At 41.1% G+C, this 20,970-nt stretch overlaps 1 protein-coding gene across 1 annotated transcript; it reads left to right on the top strand.

Annotated features, from left to right (window-relative positions):
* Window positions 1-567: 567 nt before the first annotated feature.
* LOC106593382 (myosin heavy chain, fast skeletal muscle) lies at window positions 568-19,651 on the top strand. The gene is given in 42 exon segments (XM_045710199.2): window positions 568-617; window positions 945-990; window positions 1,122-1,349; window positions 3,011-3,157; window positions 4,137-4,293; window positions 4,664-4,691; window positions 4,959-5,073; window positions 5,179-5,271; window positions 5,611-5,671; window positions 5,808-5,906; window positions 6,409-6,512; window positions 6,690-6,828; window positions 7,621-7,739; window positions 7,901-8,050; window positions 8,145-8,315; window positions 8,472-8,775; window positions 9,106-9,170; window positions 9,266-9,353; window positions 9,470-9,587; window positions 9,703-9,826; window positions 10,249-10,385; window positions 10,860-11,013; window positions 11,015-11,116; window positions 11,302-11,544; window positions 12,100-12,276; window positions 12,373-12,518; window positions 12,691-12,781; window positions 13,188-13,577; window positions 13,699-13,825; window positions 14,027-14,145; window positions 14,329-14,525; window positions 14,662-14,845; window positions 14,956-15,121; window positions 15,284-15,408; window positions 15,570-15,878; window positions 16,119-16,322; window positions 16,479-16,604; window positions 16,733-16,903; window positions 18,305-18,409; window positions 18,506-18,601; window positions 19,016-19,147; window positions 19,530-19,651. Coding segments are annotated over 40 exon segments (5,820 nt in total). The 5' UTR covers window positions 568-617; window positions 945-990; window positions 1,122-1,133; the 3' UTR covers window positions 19,551-19,651.
* Window positions 19,652-20,970: the final 1,319 nt, after the last annotated feature.

Here is a 20,970-nt window from a genome sequence, read left to right as displayed (position 1 = left end):
TCTAGCTTTTAAATATTAATTTAATATGGTTCCACCAGAGTGATAAATCAAAGTGAGCAAAGCACGAGGTAATGGCCATCTACGTTATGAGGTGAGGAGACAGTTCAGATGTGTTTACAAGCTAAATAATATAAATAACAGGTGAACATATATATAAAGTTGTTGATGAGGATTAATGCTACTCAAATGGAACTAAATCAGGTCAGATTAGATTTAATGAAAACTATTTTAGTGGTAGTGGGGCAACATGGAATTACTCCATTACAGTATTTGAGGGTCAGTGGGAGTAACATTGGAATCAATTTGACTAATCAAACAAATGTTTTGACATTATAATAATTATTAGTAGTGACATATCTACTTTATGTAAATTCAGTGAAATTCAATTCAGAGACAAATATGACATTAAAAAGTAATGTAATGGGAGTGTGGTGTTCCTGGAAGTGGGAGGTGCTAGTGAGAGACAGACACACAGGTCTGGGGGGGAGGTCTCTCCTACAATCCATGTCCTTCCCCAGAGTGGTCCATAATTAACTGTTGCTTGGTTAGCACTTCCAACCAGATATAAGGAGGCTGAGGCCCCAGCATCCATAAGTCAGATACCTTCTTCCTCTGTGGTAAGACCTCTCCAACTTTTACATATGTCTCATGTTTGCACTCAGCAACTGAGGCAGTAGCTAACTGCAGTGTTTGAATTAAGTTATGCATGTCTCTTGTAAGATTTGACAGTATGCAATAAAGTGGCATTGATTTAAAATGTTTTACTTCCAATCTGTAACTTTCATTTACATAAATTGAGGGGGTTCTAGAATGTAACTGGGCTTTCAGGGGTAATTATTTAAATGTGTAGTAAAGTGAGTTGCCAAAATGTTTTCGAACCCTTCGACGGCTAAATGATGAGCTTTTAGACTTGTGTGTTTTCACAACACCCTAATGTTTTACAGGGTCCTCCAAGAAGTACACATTCATCTGTAGGAGGGGGAAAAGAAGGTGAGACATGGTTTGACTCTTCACATAAAAAGTGATGAGAATATTCTGAGAGATACTGTTCACTTAACTCTGTTGACTGGGGAGGAAGCACCACAGAGTCAATCATGTTTCTTGTTTCATCTCTTTCCTAGTTATCCGTCACCATGAGTACGGACGCGGAGATGCAAATCTACGGCAAGGCTGCCATATACCTCCGTAAGCCTGAGAGGGAGAGGATTGAGGCACAAACCGCACCCTTTGATTCAAAGAACTCCTGCTATGTGACAGACAAGGAGGAGCTGTACCTTAAGGGTCTGGTCACTGCCAGGGCTGACGGGAAGTGTACTGTAACAGTCACGAAACCTGACGGCACTAAGGAGGTAAGCCTGATCTGAAAAGTATTCAAGTTCGTGCAATTACACTATTCCTTGAAAAATCTTCTAAATTATCAAAGAAAATATCAACAATATGAAATCAGAAAAAATACAAATAAAAGATAAACATACAGTTCCTTCAGAATGTATTCTTGAATTTTTCAAAATGTTGTTGTTGTGTTACAGCTTGAATTTAAGATTTTGTATTTGTATCACTGGCCTACACACACACAATACCACATAACGTCAAAGTGGAATTATGTTTTTAGAAATATTTACGGATTGACTAAAATGAAAAGCTGAAATGTCTTGAATCAGTAAGTATTCAACCCCTTTGTCACAGCAAGCTTAAATAAGTTCAGGAGTAAACATTTGCACAACAAGTCACATAATAAGTTGCATGGACTCACTCTGTGTACAATAATAGTGTTTAACATCATTTTGGAATGACTACCTCATCTCTGATTCCCACACATACAATTATCTGTAAGGTCCCTCAGTCAAGCAGTGAATTTTAAACACAGATTCAACCACTAAGACCAGGGAGGTTTTCCAGTGCCTTGCAAAGAAAGGCACCTACTGGTAGATGGGTAAAAAAATAAAAAATAATAATTACACTTTGGATGGTATATCAATACACTCAGTCACTATGAAGATACAGGTGCCCTTCCTAACTCAGTTGCCAAAGAGGAAGGAAATCACTCATGGATTTCACCATGAAGCCAATGGTGACTTTAAAACAGTTACAGAGTTTAATGGCTGTGATAGGAGAAAACTGAGGATGAAGCAACAACATTATAACAATGCTAACCTAAATGAAAGAGCGAAAATAAGAAATCTTATACAGAATAGAAATATTCCAAAACATGCATCCTATTTGCAATAAGTCATTAAAAGTAAAACTCTGAAGAACGTGGCAAAGAAATGAACTTCATGTCCTGAAGACAAAGTGTATTGTTTGGAGCAAATCCAACACATGACTGAATACCACTCTTCATATTTTCAGTAGGACAATAACCTAAAACACAAGGCCAAATATACGGTGGAGTTGTTTACCAAGACAACATTGAATGGCCTAGTTACATTTGACTTAAATTTGCTTGAAACTCTATGACAAGACTTGAAAATGGCTGTCTAGCAATGATCAACAACCAGCTTGACAGGGCTTGAAGAATAAAAAAATAAATAATGCACAATTATTGTACTAACCAGGTGTGTAAAGCTCTTGGAGACTTACCCAGAAAGACTCACAGCAGTATCTCTGCCAAAGGTTATTCTAACATGTATTGACTCAGGTGTGTGAATACTTATGTAAATTAGATATTTCTGTATTTCATTATCAATAAATGTGCAAAAATGTATTTTAAAAATATCTATTTAATACATTTTGAATCCAGGCTGTAATACAACAAAATCTGGAATAAATTAAGGGGTATGAATACTTTTCGAAGCATTTCATTGTTTTTTGAAGGCAGTATATAACTAACACATTTCTGATGTTGACTAGTCAAGAATCACCATGTATGTGTCAGTGGGTGATAACTAAGTAGTTGGATTAAATGTGAAAATGCATTTTTTTCATTATTAAACTTGTATTTAATGAGCAAAAAAACATTCAGTCATGTCCAGTTTGATCTGTGTGTAATCTAGATTTCTGACTGTTTCAGGAAGGAAAAGAGTTCAAAGATGCAGACATCTATGAGATGAACCCCCCTAAGTACGACAAGATTGAGGACATGGCCATGATGACCTACCTGAATGAAGCCTCTGTGTTGTATAACCTCAAAGAGCGTTATGCAGCATGGATGATCTATGTAAGAAACCTGCAATTACAAAACATACACATACATGAACATAAGAAATACATAAATACAGTACTACCCATACAGAGGAGTCTACAAATATTGACACTCTTGATAAATATGAGCAAAAATGTATTCTAAAATATTTTATGAGTTGGGAGGGATCTTATACCACTCATCCATACAGAATCCTTCCTGATCCTTGACATTCTTATTGACTGCCCTCTTGAATTCAAACCGCAGGTTTTCAATGGGTTTCAAGTCCCGAGACTGAGATGGCCTTTGCCAAATGTTGACTTTGTGGCCAATTAACCATTTCATTGTAGATTTTCATGTGAACGTGGGTTTATTGTCCTGCTGGAAGATTAACTTGCAGCCAAGTTTCAGCCTTCTGGCAGAGGCAACGAGGTGTTCGGCTAAAATATCCTGGTACTTGATAATGTTCATGATACCATTGACCTTAACAAGGGCCCCAGGACCATTGGAAGCAAAATAGCACCATAACATCAAAGATCCACAACCATATTTTACAGTAGGAATGGGATCCTTTTCTGCTTATGTATTCTAATTTCAGCACCAAACCCATCACTGGTTGGCTTACCCAAAGAGCTCTATTTTCGTGTCATCCAACAAATGTAAACGGCTTTACTAAAATGGAACTGGCACTTGGATTTGAAACAGTGCTTTGGTCGAATGACATGAAAATAGACCTCTATAATTTTGACCCCTATCTCTTTGAGAGAGAAATATATTACTTGTTAAAAACAAAATACGTTTTTTACAAGCAATTGTATTAGTATAAAATAAAATACTTTTGCAGCCTACAATATAGCTCAGTAAAGTGACCCCACTGTAAATGAATGGTAGAAACCAAAACATATCAATACAGTAGACCCACATCAGCATACCAAACACCCACATCCTCACATAAATCCAGGTAGAAGAACATCTGACTTTACTAATCCCCTAATTAATTTATTATTTCATCCAGACCTACTCTGGGCTCTTCTGTGCAACGGTGAACCCCTACAAGTGGCTCCCCGTATACGACATGGAGGTTGTCAACGCCTACAGAGGGAAGAAGAGGATGGAGGCTCCACCCCATATCTTCTCTGTCTCTGACAACGCATTTCAGTTCATGCTGATTGGTACGAGCTCTCATTCATGGATGGATGGATGGATGGATGGATGGATGGATGGATGGATGGATGGATGGATGGATGGATGGATGGATGGATGGATGGATGGATGGATGGATGGATGGATGGATGGATGGATGGATGGATGGATGGATGGATGGATGGATGGATGGATCTCAAAGTCCAATGGAAATTAAAATATGCTTCAGAGAGGTATCTACTGTTTTCTAGTCTAGGTAATAACAGTTTGCTGGGAATATCTGATTTTACTACCCTTGAATAGAATGTTCCAAAGTAAAATTCATGATGATGCTATGAATTAAATAATGTCACCATAATGTTGCTTGAGTATGATAAGCAATATGTTTTCTGGTTCCAGATAAGGAGAACCAGTCAGTCCTGATTACGTAAGTTGTTTACTAAAATGGCACTTGAGAAAGTGTTTCTATTGTATTAAGTTGGGTCACTTGGTGTGATGAAATACATTACATTATGAATAGATTAGAGCATTAGGTTATGTGTAATAATGAGTCGATGAGAAGGAGTATTTGTTAATGATTTACTTATGTTAGAAAACAGGTCAACAGTATATTTTTCATGTTATTTCTTGGTGAAAGCCAATCTGACACTCGGACATGTAACTAAAACCCCTCTTTCTCCGTCATATAAACCAGTGGAGAATCCGGTGCAGGAAAGACTGTCAACACCAAGCGTGTCATCCAGTACTTCGCCACCATTGCAGTGTCTGGTGGAGAGAAGAAGAAGGAAGCAGACCCCGGCAAAATGCAGGTAGGTTATTCTTATGTTTGCCATTTTAACACATTTCAAGCAATGAAGAAAAAATTACTTTACCACTTTACCAGTTTCTGAGCAACTTGTGTTTGTCTCAATCAGGGGTCTCTTGAGGATCAGATCATTGCAGCTAATCCTCTGCTGGAGGCTTACGGTAATGCCAAGACAGTGAGGAACGACAACTCGTCTCGCTTTGTAAGTATGAAGGGCATACTATGGAAGTTAACTTAAATTGGAAAAATGTATTTCATTAGTTCCCTATAGTTACATTTTAACATTTCAGACTTAATTTGCTGTAGTAATAAAAAAAATAGATTTTTTAAAAATTATTTGCAATCCACGTAATTATCCACATTTCCTGTTGCTGCAGGATTTTTCCCCCTGCTGTAGCAAACTGGATCCTACATCAAGATCCTATATCTGTATCAATAGATCCAATATCTGTCCAACAAACTGTAACATTTAAAGGGGTCTATCAAAGTAAAATGTTAATTTATTTGTTGACCTATTTCTAACCCCCATGCTCTACTATAGGGTAAATTCATCAGGATTCACTTCCAAGGTGGCAAACTGGCTAAAGCTGACATTGAAACCTGTGAGTTAGTTTTGATTGTTTCTCAATGCTTTCCTAAATTCACACATATTATTTTTTGGGAGATCATATCATCAAATGTAATTTTATCACGTTCTCTTTCTCTTTGTTTAATTCGTTCTCTCTCTTTCTCTCTCAGACCTGCTGGAGAAGTCCAGAGTGACCTTCCAGCTGCCCGATGAGAGAGGCTACCACATCTTCTTCCAGATGATGACCAACCACAAACCTGAGATAGTTGGTACGACAAAGTAAAGGTTCAGAGAAAATGATTCCCACCCATATTTTCCCCTAATTCTACCACCCCTCCCCTAAACCCCTCCCCCAACCCTACCATCCCTCCCCTAATTGGAGTAAACTAATGGACAACAATACTTAGGCTTCTACTTCCAGTTTATACATACTATATACATTTTACATACACAATATATTTTACAATAGTTGTCTTTTGTTTGTTTTTAGTCCCATCCTTCATCTACCCTCAACCCCTCCACACTAATAAACCTATTACAATGATTACATCCAAGGTAGCAAGGCATCTAGACATGGGTCAGGTCTCTGGGAAATATCTATCTAGTGATGCACTAGTCCACAAGTCTCAGTCTCCTCTTTTGATGCTATTTATTATATACTACATGTATCCTTGAGTCCATCTACTGAGTAAAGGAGGGAGAGATACTGTAAAGGTAGGACAGCAGAATTCTAAGACATTTAACTGACAAGCTGTTCTCTGTTGTCCACAGAAATGGCGCTCATCACCACCAACCCCTACGACTTCCCCATGTGCAGCCAGGGACAGATCACTGTGGCCAGCATCAATGACAATGATGAGCTGGATGCCACAGATGTGAGTCAAACAAAGGGTTCACCAAACTCTAGATAGGGAATGGGTAGGACCACCATACACACTGAATGCACTGTGAAATTCCAACTTGGTGGCAGCTGGGAATGTTCATGTATTTTTTTTTTCACATACCAAACTACCATTCAGTTCATCACTGTTGTACTTCCTCTTTAATGCCAGGATGCCATTACCATCCTGGGCTTCAGTAATGAAGAGAAGCAGGCCATCTACAAGCTGACAGGAGCTGTATTGCACCATGGCAACATGAAATTCAAGCAGAAGCAACGTGAGGAGCAGGCCGAGCCAGACGGCACAGAGGGTGAGTCCTACTCATAGATATACAATATGTAAAGCATTAGTCCCATTCCCAAAGATAGAAATAACTGAGTGTACAAAACATTAGGAACACCTTCCTAACATTGAGTTGCACCCCCTTTTGCCCTCAGAACAGCATAAATTTGTTAGGGCTTGGACTCAAAAATGTTCCACAGGGATGGTGGCCCATGCTGGCTCTAATGCTTCCCACAATTGTGTCAAGTTGGCTGGATGTCCTTTGGGTGGTGGATCATTCTTTATACACACAGGAAATTGTTGAGTGTGAAAAACCCAGCAGCGTTGCAGTTCTTGACACTCTCAAATTGGTGCGCCTGGCACCTACTACCATACCCCGTTCAAAGGCACGTAAATATTTTGTCCTGCCCATTCAGCTTCTGAATGGCACACATACACAATCCATGTCTCAACTGTATCAAGGCTTAAAAATCCTTCTTTAACCTGTCTCCCCCTTCATCTACACTGATTGAAGTGGAATTAACAGGTGACATCAACAAGGGATCATAGCTTTCACCTAGATTCACCTGGTCAGTCTATGTCATGGAAAGAGCAGGTGTTCCTAATGTTTTGTACTTCCAGTGTAGAACACATAAGTTTCATATGAAAGTCAGGCAGGAGTCTTTTTTAAGACAAAATTCCAACCTCCAGAAATGATTTGAAATGATGGATATGTGAGAAAACCTAAACCTAACCCACAAAAACGTTAGCCAAACTATTTTGTCAGTGTGACATCAAAAACAAGTGATCTTGAGTCTGTTGTTGTTGGTTCTCTCTCCAGTGGCTGATAAAATCGGCTACCTGCTGGGCCTGAACTCAGCTGAGATGTTGAAGGCTCTGTGCTACCCAAGAGTGAAGGTCGGCAACGAGTATGTGACCAAGGGACAGACTGTGCCTCAGGTAAGTCAGCCAAACACAGCATCTACCATTTTCTGAGCACCATCATTATTTTGGGGATGAGTGCATAGCTTTTAAAAAAATATTTATGTTGTTTTTCCCTAGCTCTTATCACAAGACATGGTCAATATCTCACGTATTAATTTGAGGTATTATCATTGCAGGTTAATAACTCAGTCAGTGCTCTGGCCAAGTCTATCTATGAGAGGATGTTCTTGTGGATGGTCATCCGTATCAATGAGATGTTGGACACCAAGCAGCCAAGGCAGTTCTATATTGGTGTGCTCGACATTGCCGGGTTTGAGATCTTTGATGTGAGTATGACACCAGAACAAGACAATTAGTTGTGATTGAGATGGATTACAGTCTTGTATGATGAAATGATCCCTTTTAAAATTCCATCAACAGTACAACAGCATGGAGCAGCTGTGCATCAACTTCACCAATGAGAAACTGCAACAGTTTTTCAACCACACCATGTTCGTCCTGGAGCAAGAGGAGTACAAGAAGGAGGGAATCGTCTGGGCCTTCATTGACTTCGGCATGGACTTGGCTGCCTGCATTGAGCTTATTGAGAAGGTAAGCTGTCTGTGAGGATTTTAATGGTACAGCGTATCTGACTGTTGAGAACTCAATATGTTTCCTATTATGTGCCCCTAAATGAATATAATCCTATAATAGCATGTTAACTAAATGCAAATATCACTAATTTGATATACATCTCTTTTCGTAAAGCCATTGGGCATCTTCTCCATCCTTGAAGAGGAGTGCATGTTCCCCAAGTCTTCAGACACTACCTTCAAGGACAAGCTGTACTCCCAGCATCTTGGCAAAACAAAGGCGTTTGAGAAGCCCAAGCCTGCCAAAGGCAAGGCAGAGGCCCACTTCTCCCTGGTGCATTACGCCGGTACTGTGGACTACAACATCACTGGGTGGCTGGAGAAGAACAAGGACCCCCTGAACGACTCAGTATGTCAACTGTACGGGAAGTCCTCAGTCAAACTTTTGTCTGCCCTGTATCCCGCTGCCCCACCTGAGGGTAAGACTAGCCTCACGTCAAAATATTTAATTAAGCACTTGTTACAACCAAATGTTCTTTAAAGTCTTTGAATGTATCACAATGTCTCTGGGTTTATTACTGGGTTAATTTAATCATACAATAGGTGTTATTCTACACAATCTCATTGGCAGCATTTGCCTCTAGATAAGTGTGAAGTTAACCAGAGATTCTCTGGTTTATAATTAGTGTGCTTGGTGAAGACAAGACCACTCTAGATTTCTTACATAATCTTGTTATTATTCTATTTATTCCACCCACTCTAGGAAATGTACTTTTCTAGTTATCTTTAACTTTTCCCCATTTTAACAGATACATCCAAGAAAGGAGGCAAGAAGAAGGGTGGTTCCATGCAGACTGTGTCCTCCCAGTTCAGGGTGAGCTTTTGAAATGTTTATATTCAGTCCTTCAAAAGGTGCAATTATCATAAACTACAGTATGTCTGAGAAAATGGTTTGTAACCCTCTTACAGGAGAACTTACATAAGCTGATGACCAACTTGAGGAGCACTCATCCTCACTTTGTGCGCTGCCTGATCCCCAACGAGTCAAAGACTCCAGGTACAAGAAATATTGAGTTAAATATGGAATCTTATCAGTACGGTATCAGTAACCTCAACCATTCCAATCTTTAACCTGTTTATGAGTATTAAAATAGACTTGGTTTGTTTTACCAGGTCTGATGGAGAACTTCCTGGTTATCCACCAGCTCAGGTGTAATGGTGTACTGGAGGGTATCAGGATCTGCAGAAAGGGCTTCCCCAGCAGAATCATCTATGCTGACTTCAAGCAGAGGTATACAAACATAAATGCACACATGCACATAGATCTGCTCCAAGGATAAGCTTACCTTTTATGTAATATAACCAACCTACAACTTCACATATGTAAATAATCTATCTTTTTTCAGGTACAAAGTACTGAATGCCAGTGTCATCCCTGAGGGCCAGTTCATGGACAACAAGAAGGCTTCTGAGAAGCTGCTTGGGTCCATTGATGTGAATCACGAGGATTACAAGTTTGGACACACCAAGGTCAGTTAAATACCCCCAGCAAAAGCTGACAACAAAACACAACTTCAATAATAATTTAAACCTGTACCATATAAAATCTCTCCAGGTGATCTATCCATCCTTTTGTTCTTTCTTCTTCATTTAACTCATGGAAAAGATGGAAAACATTGGACAATTTTTTTCTTCAAAGTCATGCATCATAAGTATAGAAGAGAAACTAAACTCATTATCATGTACATTGTGTTAGAGTGGTATGGCTGCAGCTATCTGTATCTGTGTACATTATTAATCTACAACTGTACAATAACTAACAACTTAGAAACAACCTATCCCATGGTTTGTTTGTAGCCATATCAAAGTTAATGTTGTTTAAATTAATCTAGTGGTTTGACCCTGTCTGTCACCATCTGTGGTTCCATTTACCATGTTAACTTGTGTTTCAGGTGTTCTTCAAAGCCGGTCTGCTGGGTGTCCTGGAGGAGATGAGAGACGAGAAGCTGGCCACTCTGGTCGGCATGGTCCAGGCTCTCAGCCGTGGATTCCTCATGAGGAGAGAGTTTAGCAAGATGATGGAGAGGAGGTGAGGAATAGTAGACATCTTGGCAAAGCTTTCTGTCAACCACCTGTATCTAATGCATTATGATTACGTACTGTAAATGCTGTGAGCTGTTCAGAATGAGAAAGTACATCTTATAATGGTCTACTAAAGCTTTTGAGTTAATTCATTTAGTCTAGAAATGGATGTAGCAACTAAGGATTCTAGCTTTATTGCTGCAGTTTGGGATTTGGCTGTTCAATTGGCATTTAAATGTGTGGTACTTACCCATTAATTGTTGAAGAATATAAAATGCCTCATGAGCTTAGCATGCACTACCTGTCAGTCCTTGCATCTAGAGAGCCGTCTATGAATTTAAGGGGGGTTACATTTCCCTAGCCCCATTCCTCAGCTGTAAACAAACAGTGGCAGGTGGTTCTGTTTTGTTGTTCATCTAATCACAGAATGTAGCTTCAAGCATGTCACTCACCATGCCACTCTATCCTTTCTGTCAACCAGAGAATCAATTTACTCCATCCAGTACAACATCCGCTCATTCATGAATGTGAAAACCTGGCCATGGATGAAGTTGTACTTCAAGATCAAGCCCCTGCTGCAGAGCGCTGAGACTGAGAAGGAGCTGGCCAACATGAAGGAGAACTATGAGAAGATGACGAGCAGACCTGGCCAAGGCTCTGGCCACAAAGAAGCAAATGGAGGAGAAGTTGGTGGCCCTGACGCAAGAGAAGAACGACCTGGCGCTCCAAGTTGCATCTGTGAGTGAAAAAACAACCCTCATTACGGGCACATTTACATACACATGAATACACATACATATGAACACACATTTTTTTTGCCCTATTTATTGCCCTATTGATTTGCTCTGACCTCTTTGAGTAAAATGTATACTTTGATACACAAAGTGAGGCCTCTGATTTTGTTTCTCCTGTTCTGAAACCAGGAAGGAGAGAGTCTGAACGATGCTGAGGAAAGGTGTGAGGGGCTCATCAAGAGCAAGATTCAGCTGGAGGCCAAACTCAAAGAGACAACCGAGAGGCTGGAGGATGAGGAGGAGATCAATGCTGAGTTGACTGCCAAGAAGAGGAAGCTGGAGGATGAGTGCTCTGAGCTGAAGAAGGACATTGATGACCTGGAGCTCACCCTGGCCAAAGTGGAGAAGGAGAAACACGCCACTGAAAACAAGGTCTTGTGTCTTACCATAGACAGTCTAACCAAACAATAATCAAATCAATAATCAAATCAAAACATAGCTTAACAGAAATGGAATTCACATTGTATTGTGGGTGCAGGAACAATTAGGACACAATAGTAGAATTTCAGTTGAGGGGTACTCCCCAAATGTATTGCATGTTCTACTCCCCCCTCATCGGGCAGCAGGTAGCCTAGTGGTTAGACTAGCGTTGGACTAGTAACATAAAGGTTACACAAGATAACAAGGTAAAAAATGTATGAAAAAATATATATATCTGTTGTTCTGCCCCTGAACAAGGCACTGTTCCTTGGCTGTCATTGAAAATAAGAATCTGTTCTTAACTGACTTGCCTATTTATATAAAAGTAAAAAATGTAATGTTTGACTTCCATTCAGTAGACTGGCATGGTGAACACTCCCACCTAGTGTTGAATCTATAGTACAGTAATTGTTGAGGCATTTCTAATCTAAATTAATTGAATGTAATATATAACAAACTAAATCTCCCCTTTATGGTGAAGTATAATTATGTTGTGGCCATTTACAGGTTAAAAACCTGACAGAGGAGATGGCGTCTATGGATGAGAGTGTTGCCAAGCTGACCAAGGAGAAGAAAGCCCTCCAAGAGGCCCACCAGCAGACACTGGATGACCTGCAGGCAGAGGAGGACAAAGTCAACACTCTGACCAAGGCCAAGACCAAGCTGGAACAGCAAGTGGACGACGTGAGTGGAGTTGGACATTTTGGCCATAATAGTATGTAAGATGATATTATCTTCAGTTGTTTAGATTTGAACAATATATGTGATTTTATCTTATAGCTTGAGGGTTCCCTGGAGCAAGAGAAGAAGCTCCGTATGGACCTTGAGAGATCCAAGAGAAAGCTGGAGGGAGATCTGAAACTGGCCCAGGAGTCCATAATGGACCTGGAGAATGACAAGCAGCAAGCTGATGAGAAAATCAAGAAGTAAACACAAACAAATGACTACAGTATTACCTGCTATGGTTGTTTTGGGCTAATTCTTGTAATGATGAAAGAGCATTTACATGGGATTCTTAAAAGCAAAGTGAATGGTATAATACTCTCCCTTTACACTATCGAACCACAACTCTGCAATTGACATATTTTTGTTTCTTAGGAAGGAGTTTGAGACCACCCAGCTCCTCAGCAAGATTGAGGATGAACAGTCTCTGGGAGCTCAGCTGCAGAAGAAGATCAAGGAACTCCAGGTATAGTACAGGATATAAACTCCAGTACAGAAAAGCACAGACTTGAATAATTTCCTTTAAAAAAAAGTACACTTTTTCTGGCAGCAGACAGTTTTCCAGGTGGCTTCTGATGGCTCAGTAGGTTGGAAGATGGTGTTTCTTGTTGGTGCTTCTTACTATCCCCACTCAGCCCTCAATGACAATATCCATGTTAAAATGGCTTATATCCATCTAGAGTTCTCTGTCTAACTTCTTACCTTTGAGGGTTTGGCTCCTGCATGGGACACTGTCTACTGAATATATTAGTGTAACTGACTTTTTATTAAACACATTTATGCTAAATATACATACTATTATAATTTTGTGAGGTTCGATTGTTTCAACTGTATTGTAGTGTTCATCCCCCTGCTCCTGCCCCCTGTTCTAGGCCCGTATTGAGGAGCTGGAGGAGGAAATTGAGGCTGAGCGTGCTGCCAGGGCTAAGGTTGAGAAGCAGAGGGCCGATCTCTCCAGGGAACTTGAGGAGATCAGCGAGAGGCTGGAGGAGGCCGGAGGCGCCACTGCTGCTCAGATTGAGATGAACAAGAAGCGTGAGGCTGAGTTCCAGAAGCTGCGTCGTGATCTTGAAGAGTCCACCCTGCAGCATGAGGCCACAGCCGCCGCTCTGCGCAAGAAGCAGGCTGACAGTGTGGCTGAGCTCGGGGAGCAGATCGACAACCTGCAGCGCGTCAAGCAGAAGCTGGAGAAGGAGAAGAGCGAGTACAAGATGGAGATTGATGACCTCTCTAGCAACATGGAGGCCGTCGCCAAGGCTAAGGTGAGTAGTAATGTTTTGGTCAAGCAGTGTTGAGGAGGGTCAACTACATTACCATTCAAGTGAACTGAAGTTGACAGGAGTCACATATATAAAGTAATGATGGAACATGTTTCACTAACAGGGCAATCTGGAGAAGATGTGCCGTACTCTTGAGGACCAGCTGAGTGAGCTCAAGACTAAGAATGATGAGAATGTTCGCCAGGTCAACGACATCAGCGGACAGAGGGCCAGACTCCTGACAGAAAATGGTACCATCAACAATGAACAACAAGCCAATGCTTTCCTTCAGTAGAAGCCAACATGTATTAGGGGCTATATGCACATAGTCCACGCCACATACGTGGTGAACAGTACTGTAGAAACTAACATTGCCGTATGATACCTCAAAATAGATTTTCAATCTTAGAGAACAGAGACCCTATTAACAAGATGTCCCTCTGTCCCTGCAGGTGAGTTTGGTCGCCAGCTGGAGGAGAAGGAAGCCCTGGTGTCTCAGCTGACCAGAGGAAAACAGGCCTTCACCCAGCAGGTGGAGGAGCTGAAGAGGGCGACTGAGGAGGAGGTCAAGGTAAGGAACCCAAAATTGACTCCACCGTCCACAGAGTTTAGAGCAATATCTTCATATAGATGGTGACTACGCCACCCTGTCTCACCACCCTCAGAGACTCCTACTGTCTCTCCACCCTCAGAGACTTCGACCATAATGTGTTTGACTATCTCACTCATATCTCCTTGTCTTTCATTCTCACAGGCTAAAAATGCACTGGCCCACAGTGTCCAGTCTGCTCGCCATGACTGTGACCTCTTGAGGGAGCAGTTTGAGGAGGAGCAGGAGGCCAAGGCAGAGCTGCAACGCGGCATGTCCAAGGCCAACAGTGAGGTGGCTCAGTGGAGGACTAAGTATGAAACTGATGCCATCCAGCGCACAGAGGAGCTGGAGGAGGCCAAGTGAGTCGCACACAACAGAAAAAACTAAGATATGGTGTGGATGGTGAGAGTGGTAGGGGGCTCTGAGAAAATATTACATCAATATGTATTGTAACATATCTCTCACTCCACAAAACCACCCTCTGTTGTGCAACAGGAAGAAGCTGGCCCAGCGTCTGCAGGAGGCTGAGGAGACCATTGAGGCGACCAACTCCAAGTGCGCCTCCCTGGAGAAGACCAAGCAGAGGCTGCAGGGAGAGGTGGAGGACCTCATGATTGATGTTGAGAGAGCCAACGCATTGGCAGCCAACCTCGACAAGAAGCAGAGGAACTTTGACAAGGTGAAAATGAATAAACATAAACATTTTATCAATTGTATAATTGTTGCATATTTCTAATTTAAAAACTCTTCATCTACGACTTCTAATGAAAATCCCATGGATTCTCCTAGGTTCTGGCAGAGTGGAAGCAGAAGTATGAGGAGGGCCAGGCTGAGCTGGAAGGAGCTCAGAAGGAGGCTCGCTCTATGAGCACTGAACTCTTCAAGATGAAGAACTCCTACGAGGAGGCTCTGGATCATCTGGAGACTCTGAAGAGAGAGAACAAGAACCTGCAACGTGAGCATTTGACAGCAATTCTATTTGGCTCATGTTTCATTAGCAATATTAATTGCTGTTAATAAATTCACTGATATTATGATTCAATGTCAACTTCAGTGCATTGGTGATATCCACTGAAAATCTCCCAAGTGTAAACTGCTCCTGTGTGTGTGTGTGCAGAGGAGATCTCTGACCTGACTGAGCAGATCGGAGAGACTGGCAAGAGCATCCATGAGCTGGAGAAGGCCAAGAAGACCGTGGAGACAGAGAAGTCTGAGATCCAGACAGCTCTGGAGGAGGCTGAGGTACAAACTACAGCTGTTTGATGGGAAAAGCAGTGGTACACTAGCAAATGCCAGCTACAGTGAAATGCTGTCTGTATTGGAGTTTATTGTAGTCATATATATTTAATTCCTACATCCAAATGTATTGAACACAATTGGCCTGACTCCTTCTGTTTGTCCAGGGAACACTGGAGCACGAGGAATCCAAGATTCTGCGTGTGCAGCTGGAGCTGAACCAGATCAAGGGTGAGGTGGACAGGAAGATCGCTGAGAAGGACGAGGAGATGGAGCAGATCAAGAGGAACAGCCAGAGGGTGGTTGACTCCATGCAGAGCACCCTGGACTCTGAGGTCAGGAGCAGGAATGATGCCCTGAGGGTGAAGAAGAAGATGGAGGGAGACCTGAACGAGATGGAGATCCAGCTGAGCCACTCCAACAGGCAGGCCGCTGAGGCCCAGAAACAGCTGAGGAACGTCCAGGGACAGCTCAAGGTAAAGGGACTGGGTCATCAGGCTCAAAAACCTGAACATGGCTAGAGATTTGTGAGAGATGTGTTTGCAGATTTGTGAATCTGTAGAATATAATACAACAGAGGATTTGAATAGAGTGGTTTATGTACTAAAGGTAGCGATACTGGGGAAATTCTTACCAATTAACATTTCTATCACTGATCGATCCTATCACCTCTACTTCCACAAGTCCTAATGAACGTATATCATTGTGAACCCCAGGATGCTCAATTGCACCTTGATGACGCCGTCCGCGCTGCGGAAGACATGAAGGAGCAGGCAGCCATGGTGGAGCGTAGAAACGGTCTGATGGTGGCTGAAATTGAGGAGCTGAGAGTTGCTCTGGAGCAGACAGAGAGAGGCCGCAAAGTGGCTGAGACTGAGCTGGTAGACGCCAGCGAGCGTGTTGGACTGCTGCACTCCCAGGTATGGGTCAAAGCCATTTCTAATGAAACTCAACCAAGCATACAGTTTAAACACACCTGGAATTTGACAGTGCTTGCTTTAGATTTTCAGAATTTCAGTCTTGTGACTTGCAAGTTCTCTTGAGAGTCAAACAAATCATCTTGTTTCCTCCTTCAGAACACCAGCCTTCTGAACACCAAGAAGAAGCTGGAGACTGACCTGGTGCAGGTGCAGGGAGAGGTGGACGACATCGTCCAGGAGGCCAGGAATGCAGAAGAGAAGGCCAAGAAGGCTATCACTGATGTGAGTCCTTGAATTACATCAACTTCATTTGTCCCCAAGTGCCAATGGTAGCTGGGCTGGTTATGAACAACAAAGATCTGAGAGGGACATTATGATTGGTGCATAAATTAAACAAACTACCATTCCAGGCGGCCATGATGTCTGAGGAGCTGAAGAAGGAGCAGGACACCAGTTCTCACCTGGAGAGGATGAAGAAGAACCTGGAGGTCACAGTCAAGGACCTGCAGCACCGCCTGGATGAGGCTGAGAATCTGGCCATGAAGGGAGGCAAGAAGCAGCTCCAGAAACTGGAGTCCAGGGTGAGTTATCAGCAGGGTGGATTAAAAGACTGATTGCTGGAAATGTATTTGATCATATAAAAATACACAGGAGCATTGTTTAGTGACTTGTTCTCGCAATAACCCACCTAGATCAGGGGTTCCAAAACTTCTTTGCATCGGGGACCACCCCTTTTGTGATAGCGAATTCATCAGGGACCCTCTTCATAATATCAGAACACAACTCTTACTTTAAAGTGCATCAAAAATAGCATCCACGCAGATTTACTATGACTTCTGCAGTGCATGACTGGACGAATCAAGTCTCGGGCCCTGGGAAATAAAATTTTTAAGTCCCCTTTCTTTGCATCAGAGAGAAAATGTTGCAGTTTTAAAGCTTAAATTACTGTGCATTTATGATCACAACAAAACAAATTATAATAATTGTACACTTATTTAGTGGAGTTGATCCAAGACCTTTAAATAAATGCAAATGTATTCATCTAGTTGCTTCGTTCAGGCTTAAACTGTTGTCTCAGCAGACTTCTTCTAATCTGCCATTTCAATCATAATAATAATAATAACAATAATAATTCACAATAAATATCAACACACAATATAATATACATTCATCGAATTAATGTCATAATAATAATTTTTCTCTCTTGTTACCTCTCATTCACTGGCCGTTGCTAGGGATGCTAGCGTTGCTATGCGGGGCTACCAGCTAGCAGGCTAATGGCTGAAATAGCTTTTAGGTTAGTGGACTTTAATAAGTTCATAAAACCTGAAAATACAACATAATACCTCAACAAACATATGTACATACTCCAGAAACATTACCGTCTTGAATATGGTGATTTTACACTCACTTACCTTCAAAATAAAGATATAAAAATGTATTTGTCGGTGTTTCTGTCTTGCTGTCTTGCTCAATTGGCGAACTTCTCTCAACTGCCATAGCGCGAGCCCCATAATAGAAGAAATGTCTCAACATTAAAACATGCGAGTGGCGGCCTCTACTGGCCATACTGGTACTGCACCATACACCACTAAACCCATGACAACATGGATACAAATACAAGAATAATTGAGTTGTGAGCCTCCCAGACCCGTTGTTTATCTAAGAGTTAATAACATAAATTGTGGATGAATAATATTACATTGTACTGTATTGCACCCTCTAAACATTTCCCAACAGACCCCTGGCTGTTTAATCTATTCTTGCTAGAAATATACATAAACAAATTGAAATATAAATTCCACTTTGAGAACCACTGACCTAGATAATGAAAAGTTGTTGTTATTATTACAGAGTTCATAGGAACAGAAAACAACTGTGCCTCCTTGACTGGGTAGAAGACTATACCTCTGTTTTACAAAGATTTGTTACATCTGATTCTAGACCTCAAACAAATGCCTAAATGTATTTGTTCCACAAAGGTGCGTGAGCTCGAGACTGAGGTGGAGGCCGAGCAGAGAAGAGGTGTAGACGCTGTCAAGGGAGTCCGCAAGTATGAGCGCAGAGTCAAGGAGCTCACTTACCAGGTAAGAGAAAGTGCCTTCTTCACACACTTGACACTAACACAGAGAGGTTTGTGTATAAAACTATTGTGACATTGATTCTTTGATCTTCTCCCACAGACTGAGGAGGATAAGAAGAATGTCAACAGACTTCAGGACCTGGTAGATAAGCTGCAGATGAAAGTGAAGGCCTACAAGAGGCAGGCTGAGGAAGCGGTGAGTCACAGACAGTCAAATTCTCTGAAAGCGTACAATCGAAAATGTATTTTTGCCCTACAAAACGTAATGTCCATACGGTTTAGTTGAAGTGTTGCTAGAGCACGCCAGTCAACAATGACAATTGATAGTGCAAGTAAATGCTGAAGAAATTATACACATTTCTGAGTGCCTCCTATTCCTATGTGTTACCAACTTAAAGAAGAGGGGGTTGAATATGAATTTGCTGGTCTAGTGGTAGTGCTGGAGGCAGAGGTTTGTTCCCACTCACTTCCTCTGCTGTATCATCTATCTCCCTGTATACATTGCTATCCTAAATCTGCCAATATGTGTTTTGTTGAAAATAATATTTTAATTTGCAACCTGATGCTTCAAATGCTGATGTTCTGCTCTCCCTCTCTTTTCCTCACCCAGGAGGAAGCAGCAAACCAGCACATGTCTAAGTTCAGGAAGGTTCAGCATGAGCTGGAGGAGGCTGAGGAGCGTGCTGACATCGCTGAGACTCAGGTCAACAAGCTCAGAGCCAAGACCCGTGACTCTGGAAAGGTACAGAACTGCTGCTAAACCTATACCTGACTCATGTTCAAATATGAACACATCAACACCACCTATGATTCAGTCTTCACAGAGGTCAATACTGACCTTTTACACTCAACTGTATTTAAGATCTCTAAGAAGCACATTTCAGGTAGGGCAACAACAACAAAAAATATTATATAGTACTTATAGTATATATATATATATAGTACTTCAACGTCTAAAATCCAAGCTGAGCACTGAGCACTAGACTTGATCCATTATATTCTATCCAAGTCTATCCATATATTTATCATGTTCATTATTATTACTGATTCATTATATTCTATCCATATATTTATCATGTTCATTATTACTACTGTTCCATTATATTCTTTATTTCTTCTTACAGGGAAAAGAAGCTGCTGAATAAACATGACCAAAGTCTTATCATTTTCCTGTGTTGCATAAAATATGATTTTCATGGTAAAATGTTGAGCATTGATTAAAAACATGAAGGCCTTCATAAACTTCCTTTGTGACTGTGGTCTTATTACTCAGCAAACAGCTTTTTCATACAATAAAAGTACTGTACTTTAATTAAAGAAGCACTCTTGGATTTCAACAACAACAAAGCGTTTACCCCCAAAAAGCGGTCACTTTTTTTGGTAAACAGCTGAGGGATGAGGCTGGAGAAATGTAATCACTCTCAAAATTCAATGACTAAGCTATGGATCACAGGGACTGACCTTCCAAAAATCAGCATGATAATTTAAACTATGGACAGGCCCAAATGTAAATGTTTCAACAAAAAAAAGGATATGAGCAGCATATGTATGCATAACCATGGTAGTAATTGAAAGGGAACAATTTGGAGATTGTTGGGAAATTCTCAGAACAAAGTTCTAAGGAAACAACAAGCCGTATTTTTGCATATGAACGTCATCACAGATTATGCAAATATTAATCTCTTGTAAAAACACTACTTAAACATACATGGTAATCGAGCATCTGACCAAATTATGTGAGACTTTAGTTCTGGGTTCAATTGATATTATGCCCACATAAATGGGGAAAGAAATGACAAATGTGATATTGATTTATCATTAGACAATTTGCATGATCCAATAGATTTTCGGCAGATATACACTTCCATAACAATTAGTGTTCCCCTCCAGTCCTCAAGTGGGAAAATTATGGTAATACACCTTCTAAACACAGTAATAGACCTTCTAAACATAGTAATAGACTTTCTAAACACAGTAATAGACCTTCTAAACACAGTAATACACCTTCTAAACACAGTAATAGACCTTCTAAACACAGTAATAGACCTTCTAAACACAGTAATAAACCTTCTAAACACAGTAATAGACCTTCTAAACACAGTAATACATTGGCTGACGCAAGGCATCATTACTGGTAAGGACTGTAAAGCCTTCTCAGAGAGGAAGAGGCAAAGCGAGAGGTTTCACTCTCGCCAAAATCTGTCCAAAATGTGTTTATATGGGTTCATTTTGGACCTAAGCTTTCCCGCCTTTTGGATAACGACTCGCGTTGTTATGGCGGAGACATGAGCATCTTGTTATTATATATAGATATCTGGCCTCATTCACATTAAACATAAGCACTCTGTTACATTGCTCCGGATGTCATTCATTTGAATGTGGACCGTCTACAAGAGTGGAATCGCAACGCCCCCTTTAGGTTGAAGTCTCTTTTGCGAGATGGACTCGCACCCACTACTTTCCTTTCGGCACAAAATAAATGTTGCTTAAGAGTCAGAGAGTGTACGGTGCCGCATTTGTGCTGGGAATCATGTTCCCAACTGCCCGGAGTGCCCTGTGAGGGTG

This window comes from Salmo salar, chromosome 02 (genome assembly GCF_965601325.2).
Source record: "Salmo salar chromosome 02, fSalSal1, whole genome shotgun sequence".
Taxonomy (NCBI): Eukaryota; Metazoa; Chordata; class Actinopteri; order Salmoniformes; family Salmonidae; genus Salmo; species Salmo salar.
Note: the sequence above shows the minus strand (reverse complement) of the source record. Positions and strands in the feature narration are given on the sequence as shown.